Source organism: Bufo bufo, chromosome 4 (genome assembly GCF_905171765.1).
Source record: "Bufo bufo chromosome 4, aBufBuf1.1, whole genome shotgun sequence".
NCBI classification, from domain to species: Eukaryota; Metazoa; Chordata; class Amphibia; order Anura; family Bufonidae; genus Bufo; species Bufo bufo.
Window position 1 is genome coordinate 440,791,098 of NC_053392.1, and position 27,547 is coordinate 440,818,644.

The 27,547-nt window shown below is 41.0% G+C and overlaps 1 protein-coding gene across 2 annotated transcripts in view; it reads left to right on the top strand.

Annotated features, from left to right (window-relative positions):
* The window catches only part of TFB1M (transcription factor B1, mitochondrial), a 153,560-nt gene that overhangs the window by 117,769 nt on the left and 8,244 nt on the right, over positions 1-27,547 (top strand). For both annotated transcript variants that reach the window (XM_040429381.1, XM_040429380.1), the window contains exon 7: positions 23,959-24,086. In XM_040429381.1, the coding sequence (XP_040285315.1) occupies positions 23,959-24,086 (128 nt within the window). The remainder of the gene's footprint in view (positions 1-23,958; positions 24,087-27,547) is intronic.

Sequence of the window (27,547 nt, forward strand, 5' to 3'; positions counted from 1 at the left end):
GTTTACCCACGACAGATGGTAGGCTAACCGGCCTATAATTTCCAGCCTTTTTAAATATTAGCACCACATCTGTCATTATAGAGTTCTTAAATATCAGAAATAAGGTTTCTGTCTATTACATTATATAGTTCTCTTAGGATACCAGGGTGTATGCCATCTGGACCCGGTGATGTCTGTTAGGGAAGTGCTGCGTGGCTGTATTCACCCTCCCTGGTCTTCTTCCGGGCCCCACTCTGTAGTGTTTCCTGATGGCGTACAGTATCAGGACATAGTGCACATAGACACGCATTATGATCTGATGCTATGCTATGTCCGGTCACAGTGTAGTACAGGCCGAAAGAAGAGCAGGGAACGATGGGTGAGTGGCAACGCTGTCTGGAGAAAGCGAGGTAAGTTTATTATACACTGCTCAAAAAAATAAAGGGAACACTTAAATAACACAATGTAACTCCAAGTCAATCACACTTCTGTGAAATCAAACTGTCCACTTAGGAAGCAACACTGAGTGACAATCAATTTCACATGCTGTTGTGCAAATGGGATAGACAACAGGTGGAAATTATAGGCAATTAGCAAGACACCCCCAATAAAGGAGTGGTTCTGCAGGTGGTGCCCACAGACAACTTCTCAGTTCCTATGCTTCCTGGATGATGTTTTGGTAACTTTTGAATGCTGGTGGTGCTTTCACTCTAGTGGTAGCATGAGACGGAGTCTACAACCCACACAAGTGGCTCAGGTAGTGCAGCTTATCCAGGATGGCACATCAATGCGAGCTGTGGCAAGAAGGTTTGCTGTGTCTGTCAGCGTAGTGTCCAGAGCATGGAGGCGCTACCAGAAGACAGGCCAGTACATCAGGAGACGTGGAGGAGGCCGTAGGAGGGCAACAACCCAGCAGCAGGACCGCTACCTCCGCCTTTGTGCAAGGAGGAACAGGAGAAGCACTGCCAGAGCCCTGCAAAATGACCTCCAGCAGGCCACAAATGTGCATGTGTCTGCTCAAACGGTCAGAAACAGACTCCATGAGGGTGATATGAGGGCCCGACGTCCACAGGTGGGGGTTGTGCTTACAGCCCAACACCGTGCAGGACGTTTGGCATTTGCCAGAGAACACCAAGATTGGCAAATTCTCCACTGGCACCCTGTGCTCTTCACAGATGAAAGCAGGTTCACACTGAGCACATGTGACAGACGTGACAGAGTCTGGAGACACCGTGGAGAACGTTCTGCTGCCTGCAACATCCTCCAGCATGACCGGTTTGGCATTGGGTCAGTAATGGTGTGGGGTGGCATTTCTTTGGAGGGCCACACAGCCCTCCATGTGCTCGCCAGAGGTAGCCTGACTGCCATTAGGTACCGAGATGAGATCCTCAGACCCTTTGTGAGACCATATGCTGGTGCGGTTGGCCCTGGGTTCCTCCTAATGCAAGACAATGCTAGACCTCATGTGGCTGAAGTGTGTGAGCAGTTCCTGCAAGACGAAAGCATTGATGCTATGGACTGGCCCGCCCGTTCCCCAGACCTGAATCCAATTGAGCACATCTGGGACATCATGTCTCGCTCTATCCACCAACGTGACGTTGAACCACAGACTGTCCAGGAGTTGGCAGATGCTTTAGTCCAGGTCTGGGAGGAGATCCCTCAGGAGACCGTCCGCCACCTTATCAGGAGCATGCACAGACGTTGTAGGGAGGTCATACAGGCACGTGGAGGCCATACACACTACTGAACCTCATTTTGACTTGTTTAAGGACATTACATCAAAGTTGGATCAGCCTGTAGTGTGTTTTTCCACTTTAATTTTGAGTGTGACTTCAAATCCAGACCTCCATGGGTTGAAAAATTTGATTTCCATTTTTTTATTTTTGTGTGATTTTGTTGTCAGCACATTCAACTATGTAAAGAACAAAGTATTTCAGAAGAATATTTAATTAATTCAGATCTAGGATGTGTTATTTTTGTGTTCCCTTTATTTTTTTGAGCAGTGTATATATTTTTTTTAATGTCTGATCTAAGGACTAATGGGGTCTGATCTGAGGTCTGACCTGAGGCTGATGAGGTCTGATCTGAGTCTGTTGCGGGTCTGATCTGAGGCTGATGGAGGGTAGAGGGGTTTGATCTGAGGCTGATGGAGCTTAGGGGTCTGATCCGAGGCTGATAGAGCTTATGGGTCTGCTGAATGTGATCTGAGGTCTGATGGAGTTTGGGGGACTGATCTGAAGTCTGATGAACAATTGGGGTCTGATTTGGAAGTCTGATGTGGATTTTTTTTTCTTATATTCCTCCTCCAAATCCTAGGTGTGTCTCATAGTTAAAAAAAATATGGAATACCTTTGCTTGGTCCTCATCGCTTACTAAAACTCCTCCCTCATTACCATATATCATTAAAAAACTTTTCTTTGGCAGTGAATCTCTGTCTCTAGTTTGGCTCCTTTTACAGTTGCAAGAAAAAGTATGTGAACCCTTTGGAATTATATGGATTTCTGCACAAATTGGTCATAAAATGTGATCTGATCTTCATCTAAGTCACAACAATAGACAATCACAGTCTGCCTAAACTAATAACACACAAAGAATTAAATGTTACCATGTTTTTATTGAACACACCATGTAAACATTCACAGTGCAGGTGGAAAAAGTATGTGAACCCTTGGATTCAATAACTGGTTGAACCTCCTTTGGCAGCAATAACTTCAACCAAACGTTTCCTGTAGTTGCAGATCAGACGTGCACAACGGTCAGGAGTAATTATTGACCATTCCGCTTTACAGAACAGTTTTAGTTCAGCAATATTCTTGGGATGTCTGGTGTGAATCGCTTTCTTGAGGTCATGCCACAGCATCTCAATCGGGTTGAGTTCAGGACTCTGACTGGGCCACTCTAGAAGGTGTATTTTCTTCTGTTTAAGCCATTCTGTTGTTGATTTACTTCTATGCTTTGGGTCGTTGTCCTGTTGCAACACCCATCTTCTGTTGAGCTTCAGCTGGTGGACAGATGGCCTTAAGTTCTCCTGCAAAATGTCTTGATAAACTTGGGAATTCATTTTTCCTTTGATGATGGCAATCCGTCCAGGCCCTGACGCAGCAAAGAAGCCCCAAACCATGATTCCCCCACCACCATACTTCACAGTTGGGATGAGGTTTTGATGTTGGTGTGCTGTGCCTCTTTTTCTCCACACATAGTGTTGTGTGTTTCTTCCAAACAACTCAACTTTGGTTTCATCTGTCCACAGAATATTTTGCCAGTACTGCTGTGGAACATCCAGGTGCTCTTGTGCAAACTGTAAACGTGCAGCAATGTTTTTTTTTTTGGACAGCAGTGGCTTCCTCTGTGGTATCCTCCCATGAAATCCATTCTTGTTTAGTGTTTTACGTATCGTAGATTCACTAACAGGGATGTTAGCATATGCCAGAGACTTTTGTAAGTCTTTAGCTGACACTCTAGGATTCTTCTTCACCTCATTGAGCAGTCTGTGCTGTGCTCTTGCAGTCATCTTTACAGGACGGCCACTCCTAGGGAGAGTAGCAGCAGTGCTGAACTTTCTCCATTTATAGACAATTTGTCTTACTGTGGACTGATGAACAGCAAGGCTTTTGGAGATACTTTTATAACCCTTTCCAGCTTTATGCAAGTGAACAATTCTTAATCGTAGGTCTTCGAAGAGCTCTTTTGTGCGAGGCATCATTCACATCAGGCAATGCTTCTTGTGAAAAGCAAACCCAGAACTGGTGTGTGTTTTTTTATAGGGCTGGGCAGCTGTAACCAACACCTCCAATCTCATCTCTTGATTGGACTCCAATTGGCTGACACCTCACTCCAATTAGCTCTTAGAGATGTAATTAGTCTAGGGGTTCACATACTTTTTCCACCTGCACTGTGAATGTTTACATGGTGTGTTCAATAAAAACATGGTAACATTTAATTATTTGTGTGTTATTAGTTTAAGCAGACTGTGATTGTCTATTGTTGTGACTTCGATGAAGATCAGATCACATTTTATGACCAATTTGTGCAGAAATCCATATAATTCCAAAGGGTTCACATACTTTTCCTTGCAACTGTATCTGTCTTTTACATATTCTATTTTTTCTATTTTTTTTTTATAGTTTTTCAATACTTCCTCACTACCTTCCTGTTTTAGTGATTTAAATCATTTTTGTCATTCATTGCTCCCTTTACATTTCTATTTATCCACATTGTTGTTTTTTTTCTTGTTCCTCACCCTTTTATTTCCATATGGTATGTACCTCTCACAATTAGAGTTTAAGATGGCTTTAAAAATATCCCACTTTGTGGCTGCATTCCTATTTCCAAGGATGTTTTCCCATTTTTGTGCCATTAACAATTGAAAGTTTATTATTTTGTGGTTACTATTTCCCAGGTGTCCTCCAACCTGCACATATGTTTCTTTGTCAGGTCTATTGGTTAGTACTAAGTCCAGTATGGCCATCCCTCTAGTGGGGTCCTAAACTAGTTTGGAAAGGTAATTGTCTTTGGTTATTACCAAGAACATGTTTCCTTTATAAGATCCACAGGTTTCAGTTTGCCAGTCTTTATCTGGGTAGTTGAAGTCCACCATTGAAGTCCAATCATTATGATTTGTATCTATTTCCCTTAGTAGATTTCCTGGTATATTAGGTGGCTTATAACAAACTCCTATCAGTATTTTATTATTGTTTTTGCCTCCATTTATTTCTACCCACAGTGACTCCACATGTTCATTTCCCTCACTTCTATCTTTCTGTAGTGTGGGTTTTAGACAGGACTTTACATAAAGGCAAACCTGTCCCCATCTCTGTTTTTTTGACAATCCTTTCTGAACAGACTGTAACCCTGTACATTAACTGCCCAGTCGTAGCCATCATCCAGCCATGTCTCAGTTTTTCCCACTATATTATAGTCCTCCTCAGACATTACTAATTCTGGTTCACCTGTTTTATTAGTCAGGCTTCTGGTATTAGCATACATACAATTAAGGGCTGTTTCACACGAGCGGATGCCGTGAAAGAGTGCCAAGACCCGATGCAGACTGCAGAGGCACGGAGCATTAACATGACTGATAATGCTCCGTGTCTCTGCAGTCTGCATCGGGTCTTGGCACTCTTTCACGGAGCGGATGTCACGCACGGCATCCGCTCGTGTGAAACAGCCCTAAGAGTTTTTTGGATATTTTTTACCCTATGCTTTTCCTTATGAACTGTTCTAGTCCCTCCCTGCAATCCACCCCAGTCTCATTACCTCTCCCCAAGTCTCTATCTGCACTATCTTCCCCTCCTATAATGTGATTACCCCCCCCCCCCCCCCCCCCCCAGTCCTTAGTTTAAATACTCCTCCAACCATCTAGCCATCTTGCTCCAACACAGCTGCACCTTTCCCATTGAGGTGCAGCCCATCCCTACCATAGAGCCTGTAGCCAACAGAGAAGTTGGCCCAGTTCTCCAGGAACCCAAATCCCTCCTTCCTATACTAGTTTTTGAGCCACTTGTTTACCTCCCTAATCTCCTGATGCCTTTCTGGTCTGGCTTGTGGTACCGTTAGTATTTCAGAAAATCCTACCTTTGAGGTATTTGCTCTAAGCTTCTGACCTAAGTCACAAGCTTAGGGCAACCTCTAACTTTGTCATTGGTTCCAATGTGGACCATAGGAGCATGGTCTTCGCCAGCCCCTCCCAGTAATCTATTATCGTCCGCTATTGTAGTTCCCTGGAGCAGGGGGTAGTTTAATGTTTGGACATTTGTGGACATTTGCCTATTTAACCTATGCAAAGTTAAAACTTCTTACTTTATTTCTCTTGAAAGGGTTAACGTATACTGTTTATTACTGTGTTACTGCTTTTTATATATTGTGATATATACCCTGTTCATTAACACAGTTTTTGCAAGGCTCTGTGGAAAGGGTTAATGAATACTCAGAGACTGTTAGGCCTTTTGCACACGAGCAAGTATTTCACATGGGTGCAATGCGTGATGCGAACACATTGCGCCCACACGAAATCCGGACCCATTCATTTCAATGGGGCTGTGTACATGAGCATTGGTTTTTCACACATCACTTGTGCGTTGTGTGAAAATCACAGTATGTTTTATATTCTGCGATTTTCACGCAACGCTGTCCCCATAGAAGTGAATGGGGCTGCGTGAAAATCACATCCGCAAGCAAGTGTGGATGCGATGCGTTTTTCACGGATGGTTGCTAAGAGATGTTATTTGTATACCTTCAGTTTTTTATCACGCGCGTGCAAATCGCATTAAATCGCATTGCACCCGTGTGATAAAAACAGAATGCGATCGCATACAAAACTGAATGCCCTTGCTTGCAAAACTGCGCATTTTTCACTGAACGCATTCGCAACGCATCCGGACCTAATCCGCTCACGCTCGTCTGCAAGGGGCCTTAGGCCTTTATATGAGAAGCTGCCATAGAGTTTAAAGAGCCTGTTTTGGAGGGAAGAAAACAGACGTTGTTTACCACCAAACCCAGACAGACTGACCTTGTGAATGTCTGGTTTTAGCTCTGTTATGTCTGGAAACTTGTTTTTGTCTGGAAAAACTGCTGTGTCATTGCCATTGAGTATCATTGAAGCTCTAGTGTAAGCCTATGAGAGACGGAAAGTGTTACAATGTATCTGTTTGTGCTGAGCTTCTCCACTCCACCCTTCCCACTAGAAGGTTCTAGTCTAGCTAAAACTGTATATAAGGAGAGCAGTTAGAACCTCTAGTGTGCTGCAGTTAGGGAACAGTGCTTGGAAGAGGAGACTCTGCCAGACTACTGAGTGACCAGAAGAAGACGCTGAGGCGGGGATACTCTGCCACAGACCATGGATCACCAGCCTTGGACCAGGGTACCAGCCTTCTGATGAGAGAAAGGGACAGCTAGCTCAGGCCGTTCCTCAGCATCAAACCATTCTTCTGCCAGGGAGGAGACTGGAGAAGCCAGCCGTATGTCTTTCCTGTATTGTTTTGCACCTGAATTCCTCCAGTAAAGAAGCACCTTGGTAACTGCAGACCCTGACTCTCTGGACTTATTTCCCATTGGGGTGCACCACACCTTACCATCCCTTCTGGAGAGCAGCAACACGTGGTGACACCTCAATGGTGTCCTGGGGAACCCAGCATAGAGTTGGGGGCACTGCACTATATGTAGAAATTGAGCACCAGGAAAAATATACCCTGTTCAACAATCCCGGTCTCTGTGACAGATCGCCCTAAGGGTCCATTCACACGTCCGTGTGCGTTTTTCGGATCCACGGATTTGTGGATCTGCAAAACATAGACATCGGCGATGTGCATTCCGCATTTTGCGGACCGCACATCGCCGGCACTTAATAGAAAATGCCTATTCTTGTCCGCAATTGCAGACAAGAATAGGATATGTTCTATTTTTTTCGGGAACGGAATTGCGGACCCATAAGTGCGGATTCGCAATTCCGGATCCGGGCAGCACATCGTGCTGCCCCATAGAAATGAATGGGTCTGCAATTCCGTTCCGCAAAATGCGGAACGAAATTGCAGACGTGTGATTGGACCCTATGGCCCCTTGCAGACGAGCGGGTCCGGATGCGTCCCGGTGCATTGCGGCAAACCCGCGCGAGTAGCAACGCAATTGCATTAAGTTTTGACTGCGTTTGCGTTCCGATGTTCAGTTTTTATCGCGCGGGTGCAATGTGTTTTGCACGCGCGTGATAATAAACTGACTGTGGTACCCAGACCCGAACTTCTTCACAGAAGTTCAGGTTTGAGTTAGTTGTAGTGTAGATTGTATTATTTCCCCTTGTAACATGTGAATGCTCATAAGTTTGCGTTTTTAGTTTGGTTATATAGATGCTGCTCCAGGGCAACTTCAAACCAGACAGATTTTTTTTTTCCTCTGGATTCAAATTGAGATTCATTTTTTTTATCCCTAAAAGCAATCACAGTGCCAAAATTAAAATTAAAAAGAAAATAAGCAGGGCCATCTTCTGCTGATTGAATTTTGATTTCACCCTTTTCTTTTCCATTTTATGGGTTTTCTTTTCTTTTTCAAGTTGTCCAGTATTCAAACAGATGTTACTTAGTACCAGTAGGATGGGCTCAACATGTAAATAGATGTTAATCAGTCCCAGACTGAACATAGAGCGCCTGTATTGGAATTACAGACATACAGTAGTGTTAAAAAAATAGCAGTTTAGATCGCAAGATCATTATAAAAACTTTTATTTCCGTCAATGGAAATGCACTGGAAATACTACACATTGAATTCCAAAATAATAACAATATTTATCCAGTTTGTGTTAATCCTTTACAGAAAGTAAAGAAAATATTAGGCTACTTTCACATTAGCGTTTTTTGAGGATCCGTCATGGATCTGCAAAAATGCTTCAGTTACAATAATGCAACCACATGCATCCGTCATGAACGAATCAGGTTGTATTATGTCTTCTATAGTCATGACGGATCCATTATAAACACTATTGAAAGTCAATGGGGGACGGATCCGTCCTGCTCCGCACCACATCGCGGACAGAAAAGCGCTGCTTGCAGCCTTGTTCTGTCCTTGATGGGGACGCAACCAAACGGAACGGAATGCATTCTGGTGCATTCCGTTTCGTTCAGTTCAGTTTTGTACCTATTAACAATGAATGGGGACAAAACTGAAGCGTTTTCTTCCGCTATTGAGATCCGAAGACAGATCTCAATAGCGGAATTGAAAACGCTAATGTGAAAGTACGTAGCCTTAGACTGTTCTAAAAAATAGCAATGCCAGCATTTTTCTTTAACCTCCTTCAGGACCGAGCCATTTTTTACATTAAGGAACAGGCCAAATTTTGGAAATCTGATGTGTAATTTTAACTTTGGAATGCTTTTACTTTTACTTATCCAAGCCATTTTGAGATTGTTTTCTCGTGACACATTGTACTTCATGACATTGGTAGATTGAAGTCAATATATTTTGTCTTTATTTATAAAAAAAAAAAATCAATTGAGCAGGCACCTAGGCTAAATGCGCGGGGGGGTTATTTGAACATAAAATGGAAGAGAAAAGCATGAAATGAAAATTAAATCCGCAGCAGGTGGCGCTGTTCATTAACGTTTTAATTTTGGCACTGAAATTGGCTTCAGGGATGAAAAATGAATCTTAAAATGTCGCTTTGCCTTGCATTTATTAATTTCGATATTTTTTTTTTTAACTTAAAATATCAGTATCGGTAATCAAAATGAAATTTAAAAAATGGAAATTAAATGACAAAAGGCATTTTTTTTTGTTTTATTTTTGTGATGTTACCCATGCTTGAGTTTAAAATGAAATAGCTAACAATTTTTAATTTTAGGCATAACATTTTCACACATGAGTGGCAAATTAAATGTAAATGGTATTTGCATTTCAGTTTTAGCTTTTCGATTTTAATTTTATTTTTGGCCGTTATAACCTCCTATAAAAACCAGGTGTTGAGCCTACAGAATAAAAATATAATGGAAAGATTTGCATTAGTTCCGTGTTTTAGACCTTCTCCTGGTTTTGGCTCACAAATACTGATGAAAAATACTCATAAAATACGGACCATGGGAAAGTCACTAAATAAAACTAGAAGCTCTACCCTTTAGAGACAGGCAGATTTAATTTAAACCTTAATCCCTTTAAGGTTTAAATTTTCACCAATATAACTAACAACATTGCCCCATAGAAGATTGCAAACGCTTTCCAAGCATACCTGTGTGTACTATGTGTCTGTATTCTATGTCCAGGAAAAGCACTTTTATTCTGCTGGAAAACAGTTCCCAAGTGCCCAGCTGAAAGGGCTTTCACTCCTAACTCGATTTCTAACGGCTATATCTTCTGATATAGTGGACATAATGCTGTGGTTCTGGTATAGTTTGAAAGGTTGGAATGCCAGCTTTCAAACAAGGCCCATATTTCTAGCTGGTACCAATCCAAAGATATGAGCATCTAAAGACTCCCTCCCCTCTTCAGTCTGGTTTGCTTTGGGCACTTGGAGCAGCATAGACGGGCACTTGGGAGCTGTTTTCCAGCAGAATAAAAGTGATTTTGCTGAACATGGAATAAAGACACAAAGTGCACACAGGTATGCTTGGAATGTGTCTGCAATCTTCTTTGGGGCAGTGTTATATTGGTAAAAAAAGAGGTGACAGACTCCCTTTAAGTGGCTCAATAAGACAGTAAATAATAGATGGATTTTAATTTAAATACAAATGAATCTAATATATTATATATATAGCTTAGTGTTGCCCTGTGTCTGTAACAGAAATACTGCCACCATGTGGATGGATGACCACGTGGCATGCTAGGGCATATACCACTCCTGACTGCATCCTTAATAATCTGGCATAGCACTCAAACAGGTCTAAGGCTACTTTCACACTTGCGTTGTTCTTTTCCGGCATAGAGTTCCGTCACAGGGGCTCTATACCTGAAAAGAACTGATCAGGTATGTCCCCATGCATTCTGAATGGAGAGTAATCCGTTCAGTTTGCATCAGTATGTCTTCAGTTCAGTCGTTTTGACTGATCAGGCAAAAGAGAAAACCGTAGCATGCTACGGTTTTATCTCCGGCTAAAAAAACTGAAGACTTGCCTGAATGCCGGATCAGGCATTTTTTCCCATAGGAATGTATTAGTGCCGGATTCGGCATTTAGAATACCGGAATGCCGGATCCGTCCTTCCGGTATGCGCATGCGCAGACTGAAAAAAAGGTGAAAAAATAAATGCCGGATCCGTTTTTGCCGGATGACACCGGAAAGACGGATCCGGCATTTCAATGCATTTTTTCGACTGATCAGGCATTTTTAAGACTGATCAGGATCCTGATCAGTCTTACTAATGCCATCAGTTAGCATACATTTTGCCTGATCCGGCAGGCAGTTCCGGCGACGGAACTGCTTGCCGGATCTCTCTGCCGCAAGTGTGAAAGTAGCCTAAGCCAGATCAATGAGAGAGGTCTGCCTCTGCACACTTCTCTTTCACCCTGCCTGACACCAATCTGTATAATAAAGTGCAGGCAGGAGAGTGCGAGATCTTGAAAAAGAACATAGACATCTCCATGCTGAAAGTTGCTAAGGTACAGTGAAAGGAGATGAAAACTCTGATCACTTGAAGCTAAAGGACCTTTGATGATATTACAAGTGGAAGGGGTCAGAACCAGGAAGAGAATAATATGGTGTAAGTGTAGAAAAAGGTGATCTTTTAATAGATAATAGCATGTTTGTGTATGAGAGAGATGTATATGTAGCAAAGCTGTGTTTGTTAGGGTACTTTCACACTAGCGTTTTTCTTTTCCGGTATTGAGGTCCGTCACAGGGGCTCAATACCAGAAAAAAACTGATCAGTTTAAGGGTCCATTCACACGTCCGTTGTTTCTTTCCTGATCTGTTTCGTTTTTTGCGGAACAGATCTGGACCAGTTCTGTACCCATTCATTTTCAATGGGTCCTGAAAAAAAATCGGACAGCTCAATGTCTGATTTTTTTTTCAGGACCCATTGAAAATGAATTGGTACAGAACTGGTCCAGATCTGTTCCGCAAAAATTGGAACAGATCAGGAAAGAAACAACGGACGTGTGAATGGACCCTTATCCTAATGCATTCTGAATGGAGAGCAATCCGTTCAGTGTGCATCAGTTCAGTCCCTCTAACGTTTTTTGGCCGGAAAAAATACCGCAGCTTGCTGCATTTTTCTCTCCAGTCAAAAATCCAGAACACTTGGCGGAATGTTTGATTCGGCCTTAATTTCCATTATAATGTATTAGTGCCGGATGCGGCATTAAAATTGCCACATTGACGGATCCGTTCTTCCAGTCCGCGCATGCGCAGACCTTTAAATCTGTTAAAAAAAAAAAAAATACCAGATCAGTTTTTCCGGATGACACCGGAGAGACGGATCCGATATTTCAATGCATTTGTCCGACAGATCCGCATCTGGATCCGTCTGACAAATGCCACCCGTTTGCGTCTGATCCGGCAGGCAGTTCCGGCGACGGAATTGCCTGCCGGAATCCTCTGCCGCAAGTGTGAAAGTACCCTTAGCTGTGTATAGCAGTGCTGTCTGTATATATGTCATCTGTGTAGTAGTGCTGTATTTGTTAGGTGTGTATAGCATTGCTGTGTGTGTATGTCAGCTATATAGTAGAGCTGTGTTTTTATATGTGTGTATAGCAGTGCTGTGTGTATATATCTCAGCTGTGTAGGAATGCTGGGTTTGTCATGGGGTGTATGCAGCCATGCTGTGTGTGTATGTTAGTTGTGTAACAGGACTGTGTTTGTCAGGAGTTTATGCAGCAGCGCTGTGTGTGTAAGTTACTGACGTTGACCCTTTCACTTCATTAAACCTCCATGCACGGTTTAATAAGTAGAAAATTATTTCAAATTTTCTATTATATAAACCTGGGATGCGACTTATAGTCCAGAAAATACTGTATAGACGTGGGTTAATATAGAGGGAGACTTTACACCTAAATGTTTAAACTGTATAGGACACTGTTGTCCACACTCACCAGTTTGGGGTGGGGGTTGCTATCCACTCACCAGTGTAGCGGAGAGTGGCTCCTGCCACACTCACAGTAAACGCCCACATCGAAGCGCTGTACAAGAATGTGCAGCGTGATGTGGGTGGTACCAAGTGGGGTGTAACCGTCTCATCTATACTCACTCCATGGTGCCCTGACCTGTGGCCGGACCCTCTTCTGCATTCAGTGCCCATGGAGAAGCATTGCACAGGGATATATAGCTTGATATGTGCGGTACCAAGTCTGGGAGTGGGGGGTTAGGCAGTGATCACACTGTGCTTCCTTGCACAGTGGCTACTGCTGCATTCAGCGCCCTCATCGAAGCACTGTACAGTAATGTACAGAATGATTTGGGTGCTAGCAAGAACAAAGAAGGCCATGCCTAGCAGTTCCTGTGCCAAGCACGTTGTCTACGAAAGTAGGCCAGTCGAACCTTCATGTTGGATTGTCTGGGTATTTTGTTTATTTAAAATAGCTGATACCTTTGTATTTCAACTATTATTACTAATTGCACTAAGTAACTTTTGTGAACATTGATATTTCTATATATAGATTGCAGTCGTTGTTCTGTAACACAAACAAAAAGCATTTTCTATTACAGTCTACTAGTATATTATAGATGTACACTGAATGTCTGGTCCAGGTGTGTGTTTATGGGGTATTTGTCTCCGGTCCACTAGTTATAGTATAGCCAAGCTTACTTTCAAAAGGGCTGGCATACTTTTACTTAAAGGGGTTGTCCAAGTTGAGTAAAAATTGCCCAAGGGTAGGAAAATGTAATAAAATTATTAAATAAGCAATACCTATCCATGTATTCCTTTGCTGTTTCTTCAGTCTTCATTCCTGGTCTCTTTTTACTTGGCTGCAGTGGCGACATTCAACATATACACATGACCACTGCAGCAAATAACTGGCTTTAATGGTATATGGCACAACAGTATGGAGGCCAGCGATTGCCTGCAGTAGTCATGTGGGTATATGGGATGTTGCTGCAGCAGCCAAGTACTATAAATAGATTCATTGTTGCAATCACTTGACAAATGAGCACATGTTTGTCGAGTGATCATCACCATTACACTGGGCAATTATCGGAAACAAGCTTTCAATGAATGTTTATCCCCGTTATTGTCTCCAACTTCGGTCCATGTAAAAGGGCTCTTAGTTCTATAGGCATATAAAATCTATACAGTGTGTGTGTGTATATATATATATATATATACAGTATATAATATATATAAAGTAAATAGCAAAAGTCAAGTTCCAAATTAATGTTTCTACTGTGAGCGCTGCAGGTGTTAAGGTGAAGTGGATCCAATTCACACCAAGTTTTAAACAAAGGTAGCAAGAAGAAACCGCGCTGCTCTTAATATCCAGAGAAAAGTCTCGGCTACGGTTGAAGATATAAGCAATATCCTGATATAGTCAATCACTAATGAAGCAAATAAACTCCACACTCCTCTCGAATACCACGTCCTGTAGACGACCAGAAACAGAGGAGCAAAGATAGTGAAGTATCGCAGATAAAGTTAAAACCTCCAGCATTTATTGTACTTACAAGATCCTTTAAAAACAAACAGCATATTTTAGTTAAAATGGTCTCCCGCCTTGTGCCCTAGTATGCTCTCTGATTGATGGGTGGATGGGGCTGATAGCATGCACTGAAGTCCATGTTACCCTCCCTCTGGGGACATGTACAGTTACACAAGGAGATAGAAGAATCTGTGTGTCTTCTCTCCTACGGCAGCTTGTCAGCACCCCCTTCCCCCACTGCCTCCCCTCTCTTCCTCCACACTGGCTGACATCTCAGCTAATTGAAGGGGAAAGGCTACTTTCTCCTGGCATATTTTGGGCTGTGTGAAAGCTACCGATTCAAGCTAGGTCTTGTTTTAAAGCTGACAGTCTCAGCTTGAAAACTGGACAAAATCAATAAATAGCAAGTTAGAGCAGGTAGAAATCAGGTCGGGAATGAAAGCTGCAGGCATATGCAGCTTTCATTGAGACTCCATTCTAAGGACTCAATTTTTGCACTTTTTTTTTTTTTCCAATGACATGGCTGTTATACCTAGTTTTATGTGAGAGAAATTATAGAAATATAGAAAAAGCAATTTTTGACTGCTTTATTTCATGGTTTACACTATGCATATTTTACACTGAATAACCAGTTAAATGACTTATTCAGGTTATTTTGGTACCTAATAAGTGTAGTTTTTTGCTTTTACGTAAAGCATGCACAATAAAATGTATTTTATGAAAAAAAAAAATTTCAATATAAAATTGTTTATTACATTTTTATAAGGAATGACTGTTTTACAAAGTAATTTTATACTTATGATGTACTACCATACTGCTATATGCTAATACGTTATGCTCTGAGAAGCGAGCTGTTGCCAAGATCAAGTCTTTGATTCCAATAGAGGGCGCTCTGCACAACACCTTTAACATCACAATCCCCTGCTCGGTCAGGCACAGGGCTGGAACATTTTGCTTCCCCTGCCTGAAGCATTTGGCCCCGTCCCCTACCATATATATTCCTCGCCGCTCATAACCCTGTGTGTGACTTAGCAGGGTAATGTGTTATTGTAGATCTTTTTTTGAGCATCCTCTATTTGAATCTGAGACTCGTTCTCGGATCATATGTCTGTAATTCCAATAGAGGGCAATCTATGTTCATTCCAGGGCTGATTCACATCTATTTACATATTGAGCTCTGCCCACTAGTACTAAATAACATCTATTTGAATATTGGACAACTTGAAAAAGAAAATGTAAAATTGAAATTAAAACAGTGAACTGAAAATTAAATCAGCAGCAGGTGGCGCTGTGCATTTAAATTTTGGCACAGAAATTGCCTTCAGGAATGAAACATTAATCTTGAAATGTCACTTTGTCTTTCATTTATCCATTTTAGTTTATTTGTTATTTGACTCTATAAATACCTTTTTTTAATTTAATGTTTTCACGTGTTACTGCTTGGAGTTGCAAATTACTTTAATTTTGGTATGAAATTTGCACACATAGGTGGCAAATGAATATCAAAAAAGTATGTGCATTTCAATTTCGTTTTTTTCAATTTCATTTTATTTTTAGCAGCTATTACCTCCCATACTTAAGAAGCTAAACATCAGTGAGTCTGGCTGTGAAAATGTGTAAACAACAAGTTTATTTAGCCCCTTCAGCAAAGCCATTTTTCTTCCGCCTGACAGTCAAATTTTGCAAATCTGGCATGTCACTTTATGTAGTAATAACTTTGGAATGCTTCCATTCTGAGATTTTCTTGTGGCACATTGTACTTGTTAGTGTTGAATTTGAGTTTACATCTATTTAAAAAAGTACAAAATTTACAGAAAATGTGGAAAAATTCGGGTTGCTTAAGTTGCATTTCTCTGCTGATGGATAGTGATACCTCATAAAATAGTTATTAATTAACAATCACCATATGTCTACATGTGTATGTTATCTATGTTGGAATCATTTTGTAAATGTCATTTTATTTAAAGAATTTGTAGGATGTTTGAAGGCTTAGAATTTTAGAAGCAATAAAAAAAAAAAAGTAAATTTCCAAAATCACTTTTTTAACGACGAGTTCAGTTATGAACCACTTTGTGGGGTTTACATAGTAGAAACCACCTATAAATGATCCCATTTTAGAAATTACACCCCTCAATTTATTCAAATCTGATTTTTTTTCAGACATTGTTAACCCATTACATGTTTTACAACAAAGGAAAATGGAGGTGACATTTAAAAATGTCCCCTTTTTTTCAGATTTCCCATTTTGATAAATTTTTTCCCGTAAAACAGCAGGGGTTAACAGCAAACCTCAATATGTATTATCCTGATTCTTGCAGTTTACAAAAACTCACCATGTGTGGTCAAACTGCTGCATCAGTGCACCGCAGGGCTCGGAAGGGAAAGAGCGCCATATGGTTTTTGGCGGGCAGATTTTGCCAGAATGTTTTTTGGGGGTCATGTCACATTTGAAAAGACCCTGAGGTACCCATAGACTGGAAACCCCCAAAAAGTTACCCCATTTTGGAAACTACACCCCTCAAGGAATTTATTGATGTGTGTAATGAGTGCTTTGACCCCACAGGCATTTGATAGAATTTAGAAACACTTAGCTGTTAAAAAGAAAAAACGTTTCCAATAAAATGCTGGTTTAGCTCCAGATTTTTCATTTTCACAAAGGATAACAGGATAAAAAGAACCCTTCAATTTCTACTGAATACAGCAATACCACAGATGTGATTGAAAATACAAGCAGTTCCAATTGGCACTCAGAGGCTGTAGCGGTGCACGTGGCAGGTAAAGCCCAAATAGGATAATCAAAAAATCCTGGCACTTCTCTATCTTCATTCAGCAATTACTTTTTATTGTTATTAACCAAGGACGCGTTTCGGCCCGTCCTGAGCCTTTATCATGGTGTTTTGCATACATTAATTAGCAGGGGATGTTGTGAAATGAAAATTGCAAGTTTCCAACAGATATGGCATTTCAGTCCCCAATATGCTGTACCCAGCTTGTGCTATGTAAGACATCCCATACCCTTTAAATTGTTAGGCGGGTTCTACTGGATACTGAAATGCCATTAATGTGGATGTAAACTGCTGCAGGTCCAGAAGAAAAAGACCACCTTTTGGGGTACATTCAACTTTTGATCACTTTTTATTTAGCGTTTTGCAAAGCAAGATAAAGAAAAGGTAGCAACTCTGCCATTGCTTTTTGGGTTTTGTTATTGCGGCGTCCACGATTCTTCTGGACAGTACGATTCCAGAGATACCAACTTTATATAGTTTTTGTACGTTTTACAACTTTTACACAAAGCATTTTTGAAAGAAAAAATGTTTTTGCATCGCCATTTTCTGAAAACCTATTTTTCTAAAAATTTTCTAGTGATATTATGGGGGCTCATTTCTTTTTGTGTGATGAGGTGGCCTTATCATTGGTACCAATTTATGGGTAGATTCAACATTTTGATCATTCGATATTATGCTTTTTGTGAGATGAGGTGACCAAAAAATGGAGTTCTGGCACCGTTTTTTTTTTTTTTTTTACACCATTCACCTGATTGGGTAGATCATGTCATATTTTTAAACAGCAGTTGATTATGGATGCAGCAATACCAAATTAATTTTTCCCCCCGCAATTTTAAAGAATTCTCTGAGAGCCATATTTTTTTTTCCATTTTTCTGCAGATGGTCTTGTGTGAGGGGTTATTTTTACTTTTTATATTTGTCTCACTATGGGACTTCAACTTTTCAGGGTTTGATCCCTCTTTCCATGCAGTACAATACATGCTGTATTGTATTGCCAGTTTTACACTGACAGTTCGCCTATCAGACCCAGCCTGGGGACCTGGGTCTCATAGGCCTCTGTAGCTGGCAGGCCCCAAATCCTTTGTAAGACCTGAGGTTGCCGTAGTAAGCCATTGGCCCCCCATCAAGGTGAGCTGATGGGGTCAGAGAGGGAGCCCCCCTCCCTATGCAAATCCAATAGATACAGTCCTCGAGGAAGATACTGAGGATATCTGTGCTTGCATACAGCAGTAGTAAGTAGCAACAGGAACAATATCACAATGACTTTTTTTGTATTCCTAATACAATCTGTTTTTTAGTTATTAGTATTATCATCTATCAGTTTTTAGGTAATCTAGATAATATTTTGCTATGTATTTTAATACATACATATGCGGCCGAGCTAAACTTGATGGTTATAGCGTTAAAGGGGTTGTCCAAGTTCTATTTATTGATGACTTAACCTCAGGATAGGTCATCAATATCAGATCAGCTGGGGTCCGACACCCCCGCCGATCAGCTGTTTGAAGAGAAGGCTACATCTGTATTTGTTTTATAACTTATGATTTTGTAAACTTCTTCTAGTCATTTATGATTGATTGCCTAGTGAGCCCAGATAGATCTTATTTCTTTTATTTAACCCAGCAAGCATAAAGGGTCTATCCAATGTTCCATTCTATTTTATTTTATTTATGGTGAGCTTCCTATTTGTTCTATATATTCATCTTTCCATTTTCTTGTGTCTGGTTCCTACATTTTTAAGCTGAGGCAAGACTAACAGTTTTTTGTAACACTACTGAAGATCCTTGTGAAATCACAGTCCATAGGGAACACAATGAGTAGCTTCCAAATTGCTGCAGTCAAGCGACTATTGCTGGAGCAAATTAATTACTGGAGTTAAAATGTCTGTGAAATCGATGCAGACAAGTGAGTAGCTTGCTACTTTCTCCTCTATAGAATAACTTCAAAATTGCTTGCCTATAAAATTTCCTAGTAATAAACACTATCCTTGCTAAGGACGTATGTCCTTGCTGCAGATGGCTGGATCTCAGACTGTGTAGCAGCTAGAGATATCGGTCAAGGCTTGTGTTAAAGCTGACAATCTTTAAAACAAGACCAAGATCGAGGACATGATACATCCCAAGTTACAGCTTTTGGAAACCAGTCTCAGTGAGAGCTGCATATACCTGCAGTAAGGTGAGACAATCAGTTCTAACGAATTTGTCTCATCAGCAGGATTTGTTCATCTGCAAGGGGCTGCCCTTCAGCCGTCATCTAATCACGCCTGTGCTCCTAATTAAGCAGTTTATTGATGCCTCAAGCCGTGTTTTTACCAGCATCCAAATCTCTATCCCAGATAAATCAAACCAAAAACATCACAAACATCAGTACAGTCCACCATCCTTCCTGTCCATACTTGATTTTTAGAGTAAAATATGCAGACCACTTCTTTAACGATACCTATCACATGCTACAGTAATAGTGTCAACTATTATAGCAAGAGAGGAATCATATTTCTGACAGATGGAAAAGATTTATCCATCAGAAAATACATTTTCATTCACTGACTGTTACCATAAATAATCGTTTTCAGTTATAATGGTTTGAAATAAAGTATTCATCTGCTTTTCAGAAGGGTGTAAGAAAGGTGTTTTTTTGCGCTCATATTATGGACGCCACACCAGTGCCTTCTGACATTAATAAGAATGACTGTTACAACTCTTGAACTCATTTTCTGATGAGATGAAGGAGGTTTAGGTGTGTGCATAATACGAGAGCAGTAAAGCACCCATATTATATAAAGCAGTGAATCTAATGTCATGTTTGAACTTCACATTTCGCAATTTTTTGCAGACTATATTCTTTTTAAATGATGACTTTGCTTGAGTATTCATTTTAGTCACAAATTTGGTTTGATAGAATCATTATTTGTTGCAAAGTTGCAGGATGGTGGCTGTGTGTATTAATTATTAGATTATATTTTTATACATGCTGTCCAGATTTTCGTAACATGACAGCTGTTTGTAGCGTACAGTATACATTTTAATGCTTTTTCAGCGTTTGCAAGTGTAAGCTCTTGTTGATGTATGCACTTCTGGTATACAGTCAGGTCCATAAATATTGGGACATCGACACAATTCTAAATTTTTTGGCTCTATACACCACCACAATGGATTTGAAATGAAACGAACAAGATGTGCTTTAACTGCAGACTGTCAGCTTTAATTTGAGGGTATTTACATCCAAATCAGGTGAACGGTGTAGGAATTACAACAGTTTGCATATGTGTCTCCCACTTGTTAATGGACCAAAAGTAATGGGACAATTGGCTTCTCAGCTGTTCCATGGCCAGGTGTGTGTTATTCCCTCATTATCCCAATTACAATGAGCAGATAAAAGGTCCAGAGTTCATTTCAAGTGTGCTATTTGCATTTGGAATCTGTTGCTGTCAACTCTCAAGATGAGATCCAAAGAGCTGTCACTATCAGTGAAGCAAGCCATCATTAGGCTGAAAAAACAAACCCATCAGAGAGATAGCAAAAATATTAGGCGTGGCCAAAACAACTGTTTGGAACATTCTCAAAAAGAAGGAACGCACCGGTGAGCTCAGCAACACCAAAAGACCCGGAAGACCACGGAAGCAACTGTGGTGGATGACCGAAGAATTCTTTCCCTGGTGAAGAAAACACCCTTCACAACAGTTGGCCAGATCAAGAACACTCTCCAGCAGCACGGGAGAAGGAAGCATTCTCTCCCTCCTCCTGTGCTGCTGCTGCCGATGAGAGCGCAGAGGGGCGGAGGAGGGATTAACTGAGGGATTAACTGCCGCTGATCGCAGCGCTCTGTCAGAGGCAGGGTACCGGCAATGTGTTTCTGCCGCTTGTATTTGTAATGTATTAAACGTTAGTTATCATTGGTGGCGCAATGGCCACAGCCCCTTCCCCCCTCTGCGATCTCATTGGCGGCAGCAGCAGCTTAGGGGAAGGGAGAGACTGCTTCCTTCTCCCCGTGCTGCTGAGGGAACATGGCCGTGCTGAGAGCAGCACGCTCATGATCTCTGATACTGGGCTGTGCAGTAGCACAGCCTATTATCGATAAAAGGCAAATCCCAGTATCGTATCGATACCGGGACAAAAGTATCGACTGGGTATTGAAAGTTCGATACCTGGGTGCCTGCAATGTGTTTCTGCCGCTGGCTGTATTTGTATATTAAACGTTAATTATCATTGGTGGTGCAATGCGCGCCCCTCCCCCCCCACCTTCCACAGTATTAAAATCGTTGGTGGCAGTGGCCACAGAGTCCCCTCACCTCCTCTCATTGGTGGCAGTGGCAGTTCTGATCGGAGCCCCAGCAGTGTAATCCTGGGGCTCCGATCCGTTACCATGGCAGCCAGGATGCTACTGAAGCCCTGGCTGCCATGGTCAGCTCCCTGCTGTGTGCACAGGGCAGCAGGGACAGTGTAAGAGATTAAAAGATCCCAGATTCTACCCCTAAGGGGGGGAAATAGTTATTAAATAAAGTTTAAAAAAAATACACCAAAATAGTATAATTCACCCCCTTTCCCAATTTTACATATAAAATATATAATTACATATCACCATGTCCGAAAAGTCCAAAATATAAAAAAACTCTCTTATGCGGTGAACTGCGCGATTCACCTTTTTTGTTTTTTAGTCACCTTGTCCCCCCAAAAAATAGGATAGGACTGTTCTATTATGGGCCAGACGTTCCATAAAATGCAGAATACACGCAGCTTTTTTGGCGTTTTATTTTTTTTGCGTGGTATCGAGTATCGCAATACTTTTTTATGGTATCAAAACTGAATCAAAATTTTGGTATCGAAACAACCCTATTGAGGTGATGGTTGTGGATGAATTGCACAACAATGGGCCTCAGGATCTCGTCATGGTATCTCTGTGCATTCAAAATGCCATCAATAAAATGCACCTGTGTTCGTTGTCCATAACATACGCCTGCCCATACCATAACCCCACCGCTACTATGGGCCACTCGATCCACAACGTTTACGTCAGCAAACCGCTCACCCACACGACGCCACACACACTGTCTGCCATCTGCCCTGAACAGTGAAAACCGGGACTCATCCGTGAACAGAACGTTTCCTCAACGTCCCAGATGCCATTGAATGTGAGCATTTGCCCACTCAAGTCAGTTACGACGAGGAACTGCAGTCAGGTCCAGACCCCGATGAGGACGACAAGCATGCAGATGAGTTTCCTGAGACGGTTTCTGACAGTTTGTGCAGAAATTCTTTGTGCATGAACATTCATTGCATGGGCAACAGCTCTGGTAGACATTCCTGCAGTCAGCATGCCAATTGCATGCTCCCTCAAACGGTGCGACATCTGTGGCATTGTGCTGTGTGATCAAACTGCACATTTCAAAGTGTCCTTTTATTGTGGGCAGTGTAAGACACACCTGTGCAATATTCATGCCGTCTAATCAGCACCTTGATATGCCACACCTGTGAGGTCGGATGGATTATCTCGGCAAAGGAGAAATGCTCACTAACACAGATTTAGACAGATTTGTGAACAATATTTGAGAGTAATGGGTCTTTGTGTATGTAGAAAATGTTTCAGATCTTTGTGTTCAGCTCATGCAAAATAGGAGCAAAACCGAAAGTGTTGCGTTTATATTTTTGTTCAGTGTACATTACATACCCTCCTCCATTCCTCCCTCTATATACATTACATACACTACTCCAGTCCTCCCACTAAGTACAGTAGATATACCGAAGCCCTGATCAGCTGCTACGTACAGTCCTGGATGGAGCTATCTTGCTCATGGAACTGCAGTGCGCTCACACAGATGCGGAGTTCAATACGGGAAATCATGCTCCCACAGGGAGCGAGTTTCACGCAGTGAACACGCTCGTCTAAAATTAGCCTAACGGTCAGTTCACAGAACTGATTTTGAAAAACACTTACAAAATCAGCATGGAATCCCCATTTTTTCAGCATGAAAAAAAACATGTTTTTTCGTGTGGTTTTTGATGTGGGGATGAGGGAACTTCATATTTTGAAGTTTGGGTTGGGGTATATGCTGAATTGTGTTATGGATTCCATTACCATGGACCATAACACAATTCCATGACAGAATGCATAACGGAATGCCTTTAGAGGCATTCCGTTATTCATTCCGTCATAATAGAAATCTATGGCCAGCATAATGGATCCGTCCGGTTTTCGTTATGCTGGAGTCTTCTCCTGCATAACAGAAACCGGACGGATACTTTAGAGGCATTCCATCATGGAATTGCATTATGGTCCATGGTAACGGAATCCATAACGCAATTCAGCATATACCCCAACCCGAACTTCAAAATATGAAGTTCGCTCATCCCTAGTGAGGAGCAGTTTTATAAGGGCCAGTTTTAGCTGCCTCAAAATCAGCTCAAAAAAGGCCTCAAAATCAGCTCCAAAAAAGGCCTCAAAACAGCCTCCCATTTATTTCAGTGGGAAGCAGCACTTTTTTTACACGTGGAAAATAGAAGCAGCATGCCCATTGAAATCCATAGGAAGCAGAAAAACTGCTCCATATAAGTCCATGCATTTTTTTTGTGCATTTTACGCTTGTTTTTTTTGCGCTAATCTCCTTCAAAAACCTCAAGCTGAAAATTCAGCTTTGTGTTGAGGTGAACACCCGTTGGTTAAAAAAAAAAAAAGTGTCAAAAATAATTTAAGCGTATTTTTCGAAAACAGTCATGTGAACTGGCCTTTATGCTTCCTTTTCATTTCAATGGGAGTTTTAGCGCTGATTCTGACCCAAGATATGGCATGCTGCTTCCATTTGTATAAAAAAAAAAGCAAGTGCTTCTTCCTATTGACATGAATGGGAGGTTGTTTTCAGACATTTTTTGGAGCCAATTTTGAGGCAGAAATACTCCAAAATGAGCAGCACCAAAAACACTGTGTAAACTGGCCCTTAGAGTGATGTCTGTGATTTGTAAGTTTCATTGTACTCCTCAATTACCAGTATGTTAGTGACATGTAACAAATAATTTTTGCATTATGCTCTACAGGCAAGAGGTGCTTTATAAATTCAGAAGTGACTGTACTGTACTTGTCAGACCATATGACTGTACTTGTCAGACCATATGATTTCTTCCATTGGCAAATCAGCTTGTTATTTTTTTTATTTTGCAGGTAGATGTTGGTGTTGTGCATTTCACGCCATTAATACAACCAAAAATAGACCAGCCTTTTAAACTCATAGAAAAAGTAGTTCAAAGTGTATTCCAACTCCGACGAAAATACTGCTACAGAGGAATTTCGTAAGTGAAATATTATTATAATTATTATCCTGTTATTACGCCATGAAATTAATTCTAATCTTAATAATAAAAATGGCTGGCTCACAGTAATTTGCATACACGTTTGCTATTTTATATATATATATATAACACAATGCATTAAAAAACTGTCCCTACATTTACATAAATATCTAAAAAACACAATTCATATCGTCCATTTCATAAACAAGGTCCCTTTAAATGCGTAGTTCAAGCATATATAAAAAAAAAAAATATAGAAGTATGAATATACAAAAAACGCGGTTTCCTTATTTATTTCTTCACTTTGGGCGTGTGGTTGGTAATGTTAGTAGTTGTTTGATTGCATTCACTAAATTACACAGTCCTCTTAATTAGTTATAGATTTGCAAAGCGTCCTCACGATCTGCTATACTGTTTGAATGTGCAGTGCTAATTCTCAATTAGCTCATTTCTTATGCGGATGTGTCAATAGAACATTATTGTTAGTCCACAATTAATTTCCACAGCATTTGCTGTATTTGTTACTCACGATTGTGTTAGTCTGCGCTGCTTTTCCTCCAACCAGCCTTGGATTGTGATGGCTTAATTGTATAGCTCCTTGCTGCGCCTCTTCTAATGCATGCGTGTTAAACTTGCCAAGACGCCAGCAGCTAACTAGAGTTCCGCTATGCCGAAATTCTTAATGAATGACAATCCACACCGTCTGTTCAGGAACCGTGACCAGACGCATTTCGTAACTTATAGTTCCTTCCTCAGTGGTGAAAAGACAATAAATGGCTGCTGGAACCTAACAGCCGAGTTTTAAACCATTTTGGGTAAATTTCAATTTTCTTTAATTACCATTAATAAGAAAAAAATAATAATTTATAGAAGTAGGGGGTGGGAGAATGTCGCAGGAAGCGTCAATGTGCTGGTATACAGCCTGGCATTGACGCTTCGTGCGTTCTGTCCCCTCAACCCGTTCATAAGAACCCGAAGATCTCCAGTTCTGCTTGAGCCCCTTCGGTATCAAGGATCCAAATTCATATGTCTTCTTTGATTCACATGTAGACATCAGAGAAATAAAATCGCCCTCTCTCCAATTTTCACTGACAGTTTCAAGTGCCATAAGTTTCAAACCCATTGGTTTACTCGCATGGTGTATTCTGAAGTGATTGCACAGAAGTACAGCAAACAAATTATAAGAAAGTAGCCAAGGTTATTCAAAAACACTGTACAATTTAGGCCTACAAATAGCACCTAAAGTTAGGAACAACAATAAGAAGGCAACTATAAGCAATTTGATGAACTTAAAAGGCTTTTACAGGTGTGGCCTATGTCAAAATTGCAAACAAACCGATTTTCAAAGGAAAACTACTGTAATAAAATCTACAACAAACCATTTTAAATGGGAGATAAAGGAAACTCTTACATGTAATAGTAAAATCGGTCATTTATTTACTAGAATGTCCATGCCAAAAACAGTATATAGGTCGAACAAAGAGGGCCCTTAAAATAAGAATTACCGAACACATCAACAATATCAAAAAGGGATAAGAGAAACATGCATTATCTAATCACTTCAGAATACACCATGCGAGTAAATCAATGGGTTTGAAATTTATGGCACTTGAATCTGTCAGTGAATATTGGAGGGGGGTGGGGGGCGATTTTATTTCTCGGATGTCTAGATGTGAATCAAAGAAGACATATGAATTTGGATCCTTGATACCGAAGGGGCTTAATGCAGATCTAGAGATCTTCGGGTTCTTATGAACGAGTTGAGGGGACAGAACGCAGAAAGCGTCGGTGCCAAGCTGTATACCAGCGCATTGATGCTTCCTGCGACCTTCCCCCACCCCCTACTTCTATCAATTATTTTTTTTATTTTATTTATTAATGGTATACAAAAGATAGCATAACATCTATTAACATTATCAATATAATCTAGTGCGGTAGTCAAATGTATACTATGTATTGACACCTATGAACCAGGTTGTTCCCATCATGATCCAGTCCGGAAATTGACCCAAAATGGTTTAAAACTCGGCTGTTAGGTTCCAGCAGCCATTTATTGTCTTTTCACCACTGAGGAAGGAACTATAAGGACCCTTTCACACGGGCGAGAATTCTGCGCGGGTGCAATGCGCGAGATGAACGTATTGCACCCGCACTGAATCCGGACCCATTCACTTCAATGGGGCTGTGTACATGAGCAGTGATTTTCACGCATCACTTGTGCGTTGCGTGAAAATCGCAGCAAGCTCTATATCGTTTTTCACGCAACGCAGGCCCCATAGAAGTGACTAGGGCTGCGTGAAAATTGCAAGCAACCACAAGCAAGTGCGGATGCGGTGCGATTTTCACGCATGGTTGCTAGGAGACTATTGGGATGGGGACCGGATTTTTATTATTTTCCCTTATAAACCTCTTAATTGTATGTATACTAATGCCAGAAGCCTGACTAATAAAACTGGTGAACTGGAATTAGTGATGTGCAAGGAGGACTATGACATAGTGGGAATAACTGAGACATGGCTGGATGATAGCTATGACTGGGCAGTTAATGTACAGGGTTATAGTCTGTGTAGAAAGGATTGCCAAAACCGGAGAGGGGGAGGGGTTTGCCTTTATGTAAAGTCCTGTCTAAAGCCCAAAGTCCGAGAAGATATAAGTGAGGGACATGAAGATGTGGAGTCACTGTGGGTAGAAATACATGGAGGCAAAAATAATAATAAATTACTAATAGGAGTTTATTATAAACCATCTAATATACCAGAGTCCACAAAAAATCTACTACTAAACGAGATAGACCAGGCGGCAAATCATAATGAGGTGGTTATTATGGGGGACTTCAACTACCCAGATATAGACTGGGAAACTGAAAGCTGTACATCTCATAAAGGAAACAGGTTCTTGGCAATAACCAAAGACAATTACCTCTACCAACTGGTTCAGGACCAGACTAGAGGAACGGCCATACTGGCCTTAGTATTAAACAATAGACCTGACAGAACAACAGATGTGCAGGTTGGGGGACACCTGGGAAATAGTGACCATGAAGTAATAACCTTCCAATTATCCTTCAAACGAGCGTTTCTACAGGGAGGAACAAAAATACCAAACTTCAAAAAAGCTAACTTTAGCCAACAAAGAGAGGCTATAGGCCTAACTAACTGAGACAAAGTCCTCAAAAAAAAAAAATACAGCCACAAAATGGGATATTTTTAAAAGCATCCTAAAAGACAAAAAGAAAGCATTTAAATCACTAAAACAGGAGGGTAGCGAGGAAGCACTGAAAATCTATAGGGAAAAAAATTGAATATGTAAAAAACAAATATAAGCCGCCAAACTAGAGACCGAGAGGTTAATTGCAAAAACTAACCCTAAAATGCTCTTCGATTATATAAATGGTAAAAAGTATAAATCTGAAGGTGTCGTCCCTCTACAGAGCAATGAGGGGGTAGTTGCAGAGAGCATTG